General features: G+C 26.5%; 1 protein-coding gene across 3 annotated transcripts in view; it reads right to left on the bottom strand.

Annotated features, from left to right (window-relative positions):
• LOC135922715 (kinesin-like protein unc-104) overlaps nucleotides 1-13,487 on the bottom strand; it is a 70,867-nt gene that overhangs the window by 34,767 nt on the left and 22,613 nt on the right. For all 3 annotated transcript variants that reach the window (XM_065457158.1, XM_065457159.1, XM_065457160.1), the window contains exons 9-16: nucleotides 13,167-13,330; nucleotides 12,399-12,556; nucleotides 11,802-12,012; nucleotides 10,801-10,959; nucleotides 9,603-9,694; nucleotides 8,160-8,300; nucleotides 7,464-7,547; nucleotides 2,682-2,833 (exon numbers count right to left, since the gene is read on the bottom strand). In XM_065457158.1, coding sequence (XP_065313230.1) covers nucleotides 2,682-2,833; nucleotides 7,464-7,547; nucleotides 8,160-8,300; nucleotides 9,603-9,694; nucleotides 10,801-10,959; nucleotides 11,802-12,012; nucleotides 12,399-12,556; nucleotides 13,167-13,330 — 1,161 coding nt within the window. The remainder of the gene's footprint in view (nucleotides 1-2,681; nucleotides 2,834-7,463; nucleotides 7,548-8,159; nucleotides 8,301-9,602; nucleotides 9,695-10,800; nucleotides 10,960-11,801; nucleotides 12,013-12,398; nucleotides 12,557-13,166; nucleotides 13,331-13,487) is intronic.

Genomic DNA, 13,487 nt, shown 5'->3' with positions numbered 1-13,487 from the left:
CCATCAAATAATTCTCCAATTATATTTCTCATTTGAATTCCATGTTTTAAAAAGCACACTCAAGATATCAAAAAATCCTTTTCCAGAAGAGTTTGTAACTTTTGTAAGTGCAAAAAGCCTTTCTGTTATTTTGCCATTATATATGTATCGTAGGCAAATAGTTGCTTGATCATAAACACTAATGTCTTGAGTACTATCCATTTGCAAACTAAAACGTTTGTTACCAATCTCCTTTTTTATTAAATTCCTGATCTGATCAAGAACAACATCTATCACTTTGTTAACAGTTGTTATCGACAACAAGGTTATGACAGAACCTCTTCCCTTTGATTTTGATTTTTCAGAGAGTTTAAGCTTTTCTTTTCTACGTTTGCTCTTTAAAATAGCCTTCTCTAAATGATCTCTTAATATTTGATCATTTTTTGATATAATACGAATCATTTCCAGGAAATTCCCATGATTCAAATTTTCATTTACAAAGTGGCTAAGTGTTTCAGTAACATTTGATCCTCTATAGGGTAAGTTTTGTTTGCCTAAAAACTTTATTATTTCAAATATTTGTTTTATTATGTGGACATTGCTATAAATTTGTCGATTTTTTTCATTTAATATTTTAATACTAATTGAATTATCAAATGACTTATTTTTTGATGATCTGATGTAGGCCTCGACAGCACTAATATGTACTTTTGTTTCATGTATTTTAATTACTGAATGCATATGACGAAAATTTGTTGAGCCTGTTGTAAAAGTGTTTTCACATACTGCAAATGCCAGGCAGATTGAGCAGTACACAGCTTTGGCTTTATTGCACATTAGTTCTATTAATATCCATTTTCTAGGTATTTTTTCATTCATTACCATTCGATAATATAATTTATCATATTTACTATTTATTGGTTGTATAGGATGTTGCATTAAGAATGCAAGTTTTTGTGGTATAGTAGCTGTTAATTGCAGCTTAAAATTTTCATGTTTATGCATATCCAATTCTGATAATCCACTTTGTGAAATATCTACAAGCAGTATTGATGTAGTTGCTTCTGACAAGTGTGAGGATAATAAAGATGGAATTGCTGTAATTGTAGTTAATGTATTTTCAGGGTGTGTGAATGATTTATCTGCTGTAATGGTTGGCAATATAGTTATAGGTGGGTGTGGCAATGATTGAACTGATGCAATAATAAAAGAAGATGTTGCAGATAATGTAGTTGTTTCAGGTAGATGTGAATGGGAGGTTTTCCTTGTTTCACAATAATAAAATCACGATTTTTCACAATAATTCAAAACAAATCCTTATTGATTAAAAATCTACCACCAGACCCACGTAATCAGGACAACACATACATTTCAAAAAATAGCTATATAAATATTAAATTAGATTTGTTTGCAAATGATTAGTAAATTGTTGCAATCCAAATATTAGGTGAGATTTTAACAATCTGTGTTCGTTGAGTTAAGCTTAGTTAGTAATAATATAATAAAATAACAATAAATTAATATTAAAAGAAACTTTAGAAAATCAAATTGATCAAAAATTTATTTATTAAAATTATTATACCTGTGTTTTTTTCTTTTCTTGAATTAAGAACAATACAATAACAAAAGTTTGCTATATTATTTCTACAATAAATTAATGTATAAAAATATAATATAATAAATTAATTAAAACTTAATTTACCCTCTACTCGTAGTCAAGCTCAAAAGGAAGCGATTCACTTCATTCGAAAAAAAAACAAGGAAAAGCACGTGATAATGATGTATAGCGTCAAGCGACGTTATTAATATTTTATGCATTCAAATATAGTAAATTACATGATAATTCTCAAGGAATGCGATATTAAAAATAAATAAATGATAAGAGAAAATATTATGGACATAATAATATTATTTTTTTTTCTAATAGACCTCTTTTTTTATATTTTCCTCCGATCGGCCTCAAAATCGACATTTTCTCGCGGCCTCGTGGGCAAAATGCCCACCGGGTCTTATGGCCAGTCCGCCCCTGCCGACAAGGTCAAAAAGTTTTGCCAGCCAAGTCTGGCGCAAAATTTTTTAAGGATGTCCTAGCTCCATTTCTGGAGGGTTAGATTCGGATATATGCAAGTATAATAGTAAGTATATTAATAGCCTATCATTATATTTTCTATAATTTCCATACTTTTATTTTGTTATTAATATTATATAAATATTAGAATATAATTTTACTTTTTCAAATTTGATGGATTGAAGTATATAAAATAAGGTTTGGTGAATTTTAAGAAATGATTAAATTCATAATTTCTAACAAAAAAAATTAATTAATTAATTAATGAAGTTAGGTTATGTAAAAATGAAAAATCACCTCCAAAATTAAAAAAAAAGTTATCCTTTAAAATATTATACTTTTCCACAAAAATTACACTTTTTTATTATTTTAATCGATAGACAACGCCCTGAAAAAGAATTTAAAAATAATATTCACTTTACAAATATTATGAAAGGTCTTAAGTTTGGAAACTACTCGAAAAAATGTTTAAAATTTTAAATGGAAAAGCTTTAGGAACTAAACAATTATTTAAAAAAAAACAAGTCCGATTCCGTCCGGCCCGAATATTTTTTGCAACATTATGTTCGGATTGGACCGGATCTATCCATGTGGGGCTCTATTATACATTGATGTGAATAAAATAAGGGCAAACCTTTCTCTCCAACTCGAATTCTTTGTCAATTTTTTCCTTTTGCTTTTTGTATTGCTCTTCTATTTCAAGAACCCTCTTCTCCATCTCCTTCCTTAAATCGATTCCCTGCTTTTCCAGCAACTCAGATTGAGCGAAAGACCAGTCTTTAGGCTCTGGTCAAATAGTTTAAAAAATTTTTTAGTAAAAAAAACATAAACAAGAGCATCAGAGGTAACTAAAAAATTAATAGGATAAATTTTTTAAGTGAAATATAATTTTTTTTTTATTATCCGTATAATGAATACAATTCATATATAGCCACTAAAGCTTTGCCTCCGACCTCATTTAGGTCCTCTTCCAAAAAACATTTATTTGGGGGAAAAGTCTGTTTAATTTAAATAAAGTCCTTGATTATTCTTTATTTAATCACTATTTGTTCATATATTGAAAATAGATATTGATTGAAGTGAGACAATAAAATTATAATACACTAACATAAAATGATGAAGACTGCTCATTTAAAAATTTGAAATTAAAGGTTTAATAAACAAAAAATTTGATCAAATCTGAGTCCAACCATTTTAAAAATTAGGCTCTACTACACCTCCAATTTTGCAAGGTATGAATCTGTCATTTCAGGGTTCCAGCATACTCTTATAACGAAATGTTAATCACAAATTGTGTGAAAAGTTGAGAATTAAAATAATCTGGGCTATTTTTTCTTAAAAAAATATACATTTTTCTGATGAAAATTAGGGGAGACCAGGGCTAATCGGCGCAAAGGGCTTGTCGGTTTAGCGGATTTTATTTTAAAACCAATAACGATTATACAGGGTTTCCCATTCAAAAAAGAAAAATCCTAAACAAAAAAGGAAAAGTTTCAATCATAAAAGGAAAAGGTCCGATCAAAAAAGGAAAAGTGTCAATCGAAAAAGGAAAATTCTCAAAAGGAAAGAAAAATTCCCATTCAAAAAAGGAAAATCTTAATTTTTTAAATTTTTATTTATTTTTGCTTCTTATTTTATTTCTAACTTTTAGCGATTTCTTCAGGCGCGTACGCAGGAATTTGGTCTGAGGGGAAGGGGGGAAGGATAATAAAATTTTTTAAGAAATATTATTGTTAATTAAAAATACTAAGCATAAATTTATTATAGGACTAATAAATTTTCTAATACACAATTTTAAATTAATGTGAATTACAGAAAAATTATATATATAAACCGGCATTGAAAAACTATAAAATAAATGTGAATTATAAAATATAAAGTGAATATAACCACGATATGAATCACTATAATGACCCAAAATTGAAATTTGAATTTTTTGAGCCTTTAAAATATATGAAGTATAAAAAATTTAAATGTTGGAAATATAAATTAATACACAAAAAGTCTCTTAGGAATAATTGTATTTTGTATGTTTTGAGCTAATTTTTCAATTATCTATCCTTGCTTAGCGTTAAATGCCTATGAATATTCAAAAGATCCAAATCATTCAATCTACTTTCAGAAGTTGTATTTCATAGGTATGTTTTTCAAAGACTTGCAGGCTCGGTTCCCCAGCTGGACCATATTTTAATTTTTTTTAAACATACCCGGGCCAGGCCCAATTTTTTTTTTAAAAAAACACCCGGGCTGGGCTTGAAAAATTTTTTAAAAAAAATATCCGAGTCGAGCTGTATATTTTAAAACCAAATAAATCCCATTATTAGCTATAAAAATCAAAAATAAATATTATTTATTTTAAAAAAATTCAGGCCGGGCCTGGAAATTTTATTTTCAAAAAAGCCGGGCTGAGCCTGAAAATTCTTTTCAAAAAAACTCGGGCCGAAAAAATTTTTTAAAAAAATTTGGGCCGTGCCCTACAAATGGTACATCTGCAGGGCTTTGTTATTTTTCTTTAAAAAGAGAATGTTTTCTCTTTAGTTTACTAATGAGAAGAGTTGCTAATATATATATAACTATTTTAATACATTGGGAATATAATCTAAAATGTGTTTGAAATAATGCAAAGCATCCATAGCATTTTTTGGGACTGTATCAATCATAGTCTTTTAATCATAGTTATTCAGCTAATAAGGCATCATAAGATATTTTAACATCTTCATGATAAAAATCTAAAAAATATTATTTTTTTCTATCACCATCTGAAAAGGTTGGAAAGGCTTTTGTGGAAGTAATATCTGCGGATTTTTAAGTGCTGGGTGATGAATTAAAAACCATTCATTTATTTGGGTTATAAATGTATCTAAGAGAGAGGAAATTTGTTTTATAATACTCTTCTACTATCCTATATTAATGTTTTGACGATGAGCTTGCTTGCTGAAAGTGGAGAGGGGCAAATATTAAACACGTATAGCACTGCTTTTGACTCAACAATAACATATAAAATATGAAATTCTTCATCAACATTAGCTCTAATTTCCTTGAGTTTTAATAAAATGCTCTCCGCTATTTTCATCTTCTTAATCAAGTCAATGTCATGTTTTTGAAAAGTATTACATAAAATAGTTGTATAATTAAATAATACATTCTAATGAGAAAAAAAATTTGGAATAAGTAATGAATACAATAATTTTCTTGTTTCTGAGAAAATATTTCTTTGAAGCCATTGTGATATTTCAGTAATAACATTAATTATCGTTCTAACTCCATTAAAGCTGTTACTGCTTGATGGCGGAGACTCGATCTCATTGGACAAGCTTGCAATTTCTTTCTCCCTGTTGGACAAGGAGTTTCAGAGATAATCATCATTTGACTAGAAATTTAAATTTAAGATTGATTATTGTATTTAATTGCAATTGCTTAATTAAATTAATTGTTTGGTTATAATGTACCTTTTTAAAATTAAATAAATTTAAACTGTAATACCAAACGATATGTAAATTAATAAAATATAATCATTTTTAAATTCTTATTTTTAAAATTATCAAAAATGAGAAGAAAAAAAATTGAGAAAAGCTTAAAAAATAAAGATTAAAAATGACTTAAAGAGATTGAAAAGGTTAGAAATGTAAGTAAAAGACTACAATGAAAAAATCATAAAAGGAATATTGTATGTATGATGAAATAAAAACGTAAAGAATTGTTAAAAAAATGGACCAAAATTTATAAATTATATTTAAAAATACAAAAAATTTATCAAAATGAAAAAATAAATTGAGGGAAGACATAGTAAGAAAAATAAAGTAAAGAAAATAGTAAAAAGTTAAAAATAAATTGAGAAAAGATACTTAAGAAAATTACTGTAAAGAATTCGCATGGAAATAAAATAAGAAGGAATGAAAAAAATATAAAAAAATTTAAGAAAAATTGAAAAATTTATAATATTTTTTAAAAAAATTAAAAAATTACGATTATCCTTTTTAGAATGGGAATTTTTCTTTTTTGATTGACAGTTTTCCTTTTTTTTGGGCATTTTCCTTCTTCGATTGACACTTTTCCCTTTTTGTTTGACACTTTTCCTTTTTGATTGAACTTTTTCCTTTTTTGTTTGACATTTTGATCAGACTTTTTCCTTTCTTTTTGTTAATTTTCCTTTTTTGATTGACACTTTTCCTTTTTTGTTTGGGCCTTTTCCTTTTATGATTGAACCTTTTCTTTTATGATTGACCTTTTTCCTTTTTTGATCGGACCTTTTCCTTTTATGATTGAAACTTTTACTTTTTTGATTGGGACTTTTCCTTTTTTGAATGGGAAAACCAGTAAATTAAAATTTTGTTCTAAAATAGAATTCTATGATATCCATATTTGTGGAAGAAAATAATTTATATTATTTAGCAATTTTTATTTGTTATAACATGTTGACGTGAAAATTACAATATTTACACTCTACATTTTTAGTTAGTATTAAAAAATTATAAATTTAAACGTGACAAAATGGACAATATATGAAAGTAAAAACTCTAATTAGGAATGTTTCAGATTGATATGTAAGGCTTAAATATATGTTAATAAGAACATGTCGTAATTGAATAAGAATATTGAATTATATTTTTAGATTTGTAAAAGTTTGTTTTTAGTTAAGTCATGATGATTTTTAGTTAATTTATTTTATAATTTTGTAAAATTATTTTTGGTTAAATTATGGTATTTTAAAATTTTATAGTAATTTTTTGTATAAATTTTTAATTATAATTATGATGCCATAATTATTAATTTGTAAAAGTGTATTTTTATCTTATAGTTTAAATTTGCAGCATGAGTAGGTGCTTTCTTAGATTCTTAGATTGTTAATTTTTAATTATTTTTTTAAATTATTATCCACTTCCCTATAAAAGGGAAGCGAAATTGTAATTTAATTGATTCTTTTTTTTATGGTTTTATAAAATTGTAAATTTTGAATTTGATATTGCGTTGTAATTTTTCATTGATATTATTTTAATAATAAAGTTCGGAGTTATATATTATTTCTGTATAGAGTTATATTATTTCTGTGTAATACGGCACAACGTAAAAGATCACATTAGTAATATTATCACCATTGGGATTAGTTGAATCGTGGCTTGTCGGAGAAATTTTTTTTTAAGACATTATGAAACATATAAAATGACTGGCACTATTCCCAATTGGTATTTTGCAAGATCTTTTACAATCATTATATTCGTAGCTATGATGATTTTGACAAAAATTGAACCGACTAGCCCTTGTCCCCTAAGTAAAAGAATTATTTTAGAATAATTACTAAAACATTAGAAGGGGGAGGGGAGGATTATAAGATTATACTCCTAATTGATTGATCTCAACTTTGAATTAAAAATTGTTATATTTATTATTTTAAATATATATCGAATTATAATTTTACTTGAATCGGCGGCATTTATCAAAACGTCATCCTTAATTTCTTCATTTTCATCCTCGGTACAAGATTCGTGCCTAGGTTCTCTAGCTATAATTTATATTATTATTAATTATTTAACTAGTGTTGTTAAATGTGAGCCGATTTTTAAAAACGGCTAACTCAATATTTTAGCCAGAAAAATATTGCCTTAGCCTCGAGATTTGGTAAATAGATGTCCTAACCTTTGTGTCATCTATTAGCAAAATTTTCAGACTTGAATAACATTTTTCTGGATAAAATATTTAGTTAGTCGTTTTTAAAAAACGGCTTAAATCGAGCCGTTTAACAAGACTATATTTAAAAACTATTTAACCCACCTTATAACATTCCCATTTAAAAAAAATCGACTGTATAATAAATTATATGAGAAGCGATAGACTGTCACTAACTGATTTGTATTCAACGACGCTTCAATATGCATTTTAATGAATGAATTGTGCCACTAGCTAAGTATTATATGTCATTAAGTTTACCATCTTTCTTATTTTAAAACATCCCTCTTTATAAATTTTAAGATCTCTTGACAGATTATAAGCGGGCTGTACCATACCAAACTCAAAATAGATTATGATACATAATTTATGCTGAATCATATTTTAACCATAAAAAATTAACTATTTTAATAATAATATTAATAATTTTTTAAATATAATTTTTTACGCTGTCCAGGATGGTTGAATCTGAAAACGTGATATTTGCCTAATATGACCCTAGATCCGGTGTTTAGAATGATTGTATTTGATATTAATTTCCCGTTCACGTAGCATCTAGCTCCTGGGTAGGGAATCAAGCTAATAATATCTAAATTTCCATTTGATTTTAAAAATAAAATTCAATAAAAATAGGTAGTAAGAATAGAAAAAAAAATAAGTGAAAGTATATGATAAAAAAAGGAGCTGAAAAGTGCCAAACTAAAATATGAACATTTGACAGGAAATTAATAATTTTAAAAGAAAGTGGTTAATAAAATATTTATCAAAAACCATAAAAATGGGGCAAACAACATAAGCTAGAGTCAGTGAGGCTGCAAAAACTAACCATCATCTGAAACCCAATTCAGACCCGTTCAGTGGGTTAGGTCGGGAAAGGGTGGTTATTTTTTTATTTTTGGGATGGGATGTGTCAGGAATTTTTTTTTCTAGATAGTCAGGTTTGAACAATTTTAAATTTTATATGATACAAATAAATCATGGTTTGACTATACATTATTTTAAAATTTCGTTCAAATTTAAATTATTTCCTATAACATACTGAAAAATAAATAAATATATTTTAGAGCGAATTATTTTTAGATTTTATAATCGGTTTAAATATGCTCGGTTTGGGAATTTGTTTTTTAACAATTATTCAGGTTGGGTCGGGTTGGGAAAATGTATTTATTATACGGGTTGGTTTGGGATGAGTAAAAAAATTGATATCTTGTGCAGCTCTCATATATTTTTTCAAAATTTGTATTATTTTTTGTTATTTTTTAAATTTGCAAAAAAAAATTGTGTTAATTTTTATTTTGGAGGTTGTTTTTTCTTTAATTTGATATAAAGATAAATTATGGTAGTTTTTGTTAAAGTTGAGGGTTATATAATATCATTCAATAATAAATAAGTTACCCTGCTAAAATATATAAATAAACTATCAACCTTATTTTGATATGCAAGATAAACTATAAAAAAAAGAGGTGTAGGTGTACTAGAGATCTTCGGAGCCCGAACCGTTCATACATATTTTTGTTTAGTCCGACCTGGCCGAAAACTATTTTACAAAGATTGCCTGGTCAGTACGATTTTTTTTAGTCCTTCCCGTAAAGTGGAAATATTATCACTTTAAATTATTCAAGGTTCAAAAAAATATGCTGGTAATTCTAGACCAAAAATATTTTGCACAATAGCCCGACTCGCGGGTCGGACTTTAAGGCATGCAAATCTCTGATGTGTATTAAATAGAATTGAGTGAAAATTTTCCAAAGTATAGTGCCAAATGAAATAAAAATGAGAAATAATTGATTATAGAATAATTGCATATGTTATGGAAGTGTAGTGTTATTGAAACATAAGATTTTATACAATATAATGTAGGAAAAAAATGGATGTAATGGACGGAATTTACCGTTAGAATTCTGAAAATCGCAATGCCTAGATTTGATATACCTCCCACTCAATTGCATATCGTTAGCCGGATCGGTATCGGGTGTCCCACATCTATATTAATATTATAAACAGATTTTAAGAAATCGGTTTGTTAATAATATCATACTAGGTTTAGGTTACTTTCAATCAAAGATGCCTTTGTAGAGCTGGGAGATTATAACAAAAATAATGAATTTTAAAAGCAGACAAAAAATAGAGTTTTTATTTTGATATTTTATAAAAAAAACTAAAAAACGAAATTGCACCTCTTGATATAAGCTCTATTCTTTTACTATCGCAACTAAAACCTATAAAAAATTCTTTAATTTATTAGTAAAAAAAATATTTTTGTAAAATTGATTATATGATTTTTTTGCAACATATTCAAGCACGTTACTAGTAAAATTAACAAATGTTATTTTTTGAACTATTTATATATTTTCTTGTTTTTGATAGTAAATGTTCCGATTGAACAATCGAATATTTAATGAAACATATCTAGGAGAAAAAAATTGCTCAATTGGTTAAACGTCAAAAATGAAATAAAAAATATTATATATAACTTACAACATTTTTTCAAGTAGATCAAAAATAATGAGAAATTAAATAAATTTTTTTTCAATTTAATATTTTTTATTTATAATCTTGCCCCATTTATCATTTAGAGCTCCATATCTCAGCCGCTATTTCGTGGGGGCTAATTTTTTTTCTTTTTAGTTATAATATATAAACACTAGTAAAAATTTGAAAACACTGAGAGGGTCAAGTTGAAAATAGTGTTTTTTTTTGTGATTTGTCATGGAATTCACCATAGACATATGATAAATTTCCCTTTCAAAACGACATTGAATAATAAATAAATTTATCTGATTTCGGGTCGAATTCAGAATTTCTTTCTAAAAATTTTTGAGTTAGGTCGGGTCAGGAAAACAGGTTTCTAACATAGGTGAATACTGAGAGTTGGTTTACTTAAAAACAGTTATTTATTATAAAAGGGCTATATTATCATAACAAATTTAAATTTTAAATTTAAAAGTTTATAATCGTTTTAAAAAGTAAAATAATGGTTAATGGTAATTTTTAATATATCCCTTCTCTAAAATAAAAAAAAATGCAGATATGTAAATAGTTAAAATTTATTAATAAGGCTTAAATATGTGATATGAAATTATAATAACCTTGTTAACCCATCTTTCAAGTAATAAATAAGACATTCGGACATCATGGGGTCTTCATTTAAGTTGACCAAATGTGGTGTCCTTTTGGGAGAGTAAATACCCACAGTGTTACCCGAGGATTCGATAACAGCTATTCCCATTTCGGCCAAAACGCCCTCACTTAATATTATAAGCATAATAAAGACGATTAATAGCTATGGCTTTTTAAAAGAAAATCTTAAATTTTCTCTATTAAAAAACAAAATGAGTATATAATGCAACTGGTTATATTACATAATTTTTTCTTATCGAACGCACTATTTAGCAATCAAGATATTTAAATTTTTTTTAGCTTGATACAGCTAAGTTCTTTTCTCATACTTCTCATAGTTTTAAGAGCATTTGCCAAAAGGCGCTAAAAAAATTATTATTTGTAGAGCGGTCAAATTAGAATATAATTTTTTAATATTTTATCCAATAAAATAATTCAACAATTAAAAAAAATATATCCAAAAATTTTTTTTTCATGTTTTATATTCTTTTTTACCAATCTTTGCTAGCAAAATTTTGTAAGTAGTCATATTTTAACCAAAATAATCTTAATATGATAATTTAAGATTAGTTTCAAGATTCCAATTGATTTATAATATGATGTTTAATTTTTGATGTTTATATATTATTTTATTCTATAATGTGTCCAAAATTAGATATTTTTTTGAAGAGTTTTAAAATATGGAATAAAATTTTAATTTATTATATCAAAATATTAATTTTCAAAACTATTTTAAGTGTGAAAAATTATAATATTTGGGATTAGCGAAATTTCAAAAATTCTTCCTTTAATTTTTCGCACATATGATAAATCATATTTAAAAAAATTAGAGTGGCAGGGTGGAATAGTAAGATTTACCCAAGCAAGTAGCAGACCAGTACTGTTTAATAATATAAGTCATAAAATTTGATAAGATTGATTTGGTATAACATTCATAAAAAAATTTCGCATGTCAAAAATTCCAAATAACCGTTCAATTCTAATAGCTTCAGTCCTGCGTAATTTTACTTCCCAGCTTTCGTTGAGTTCGGCGATTAATTTTTCGGATATTTTGATTCTTTCCACCGCGTATTCCCCTTTAACAGACACGCAACTGTTTCTTCGGCTCATGTTCATATCTTTGAATTGGCTATTTTCTGGATCATTCGTATTATTGAAAGTTTCAAAACTTTCATTGTTTTCTATAAATACAAAATAAGGTAAAAGGGTGTTTATAAAAGTTATTAAGTACCGGGGCTTCCCCAGTTAAAAATGTTTGAATTTGATATTTGAATATTATAAAATAAAGATATGAAACTTTAAATTTTTTTTAAAATTAAATTGCCATTAAAGAAATAGTTATATCAAGAAATTGTAGTTAAGAGGAGCACAGCTATCATTGTAAAAAGATAAATAATAAAGATGTTTTAACAAATATTTTTTAACGTCTATCTTTTATTCCTCTCTTTTAATTGATTTTTCTTAAAAATCTGCAAAGACTTAAAAGACAATTAAAAATCTCACAATCTTTCTCATTGGCTAACTCTTCTTTAAATCACCAAAAGGCTATAGGTATCAATATAAAAACTTAAAATGATGTTATTATTCGTATCTATATCGATTCCTTCCGATTTCAGTAATTCCTTCAACCTTTGAACTTCCTCCTTCAGTTCCCTAATTAGTTTAGCATTTGGATCTTCATTGACAATGGCCTTGCACATGATCTGTTTAGCCCTGTCCGCATACCTTATTTTACCAAATATATAGCATTCATTTTTACCTTTGTACAATTAATACCGGCCATACATTATGACAGAGTTCAATATGTTAGATCTTTTAGAAACAACAACTAAAACTATGCAAATTTAAGAAAATTTTGTATTTAATTTTTGAACTAATGGTAATTTATATTAATTTTCATATTATCGATTTTCCTGTTCCATTGCGATTAGTCAAAAAATCTGTTTTGTTCCAGTTTTAGTGGAAAAATTTCCAATTTTATTTCAATTTTAAATAAGGTGAGTATTAAATTGAGCTATTATAAATATTTTAAATTAATATGAAATTTTATATTTATTTTTGGGAAAGTTTCGGAAGTGTTTTGATAAAGTTCCAGAATAATCAATTTTTTTCATTTTCATTAAGTTGCATTCCCAAACCATTCTATTTTGTGACCCGGTTAAAATGAAACAATATTTATTCAGTCAGCTCCACTTCCAAATGCATTTTAATGATGACATCGTGTTATCCTTAATTTAACCTAATTCAAAAAACCCCCAAAAATTAATTATTGTTTTACAATTTATGTAATGAAAATGTAATACAAATAATAAATAAAGATCAAAAAAATATTTACCTCAAAGTACTAAGCGTTTCTTCGAAATTAATGTCGGCTGGGCTTATAGCCGCTATCATGGCGGTCTTCGAATTTCCCCCCAAATTTTCTCTCAAAAGCCAAGTCAGAACTGAGTCCCTGTAAGGAATGAAATCGGCTCTTTTCCTCTTTTTCGGATTTGTGGACTATAAAATATATTTTTTATTATTCCAAAAATTTTACAATTATGAATCTATTGAAACTAAATTTTATCTGATCTTATTTTTTTAAAAAAAATTAGTTTTAAATAGTGAACATAATTTTAGAACGGTAGAAAAAAAGGTAGTGACATAAAAATTCGAA

The sequence above is a fragment of the Gordionus sp. m RMFG-2023 genome, chromosome 1, assembly GCF_954871325.1.
Source record: "Gordionus sp. m RMFG-2023 chromosome 1, tfGorSpeb1-WG-v2, whole genome shotgun sequence".
Lineage (NCBI taxonomy): Eukaryota > Metazoa > Nematomorpha > Gordioida > Chordodea > Parachordodidae > Gordionus > Gordionus sp. m RMFG-2023.
The sequence above is the reverse complement of the archived record's forward strand: the minus strand, read 5'-3'. Positions and strand labels throughout refer to the sequence as shown.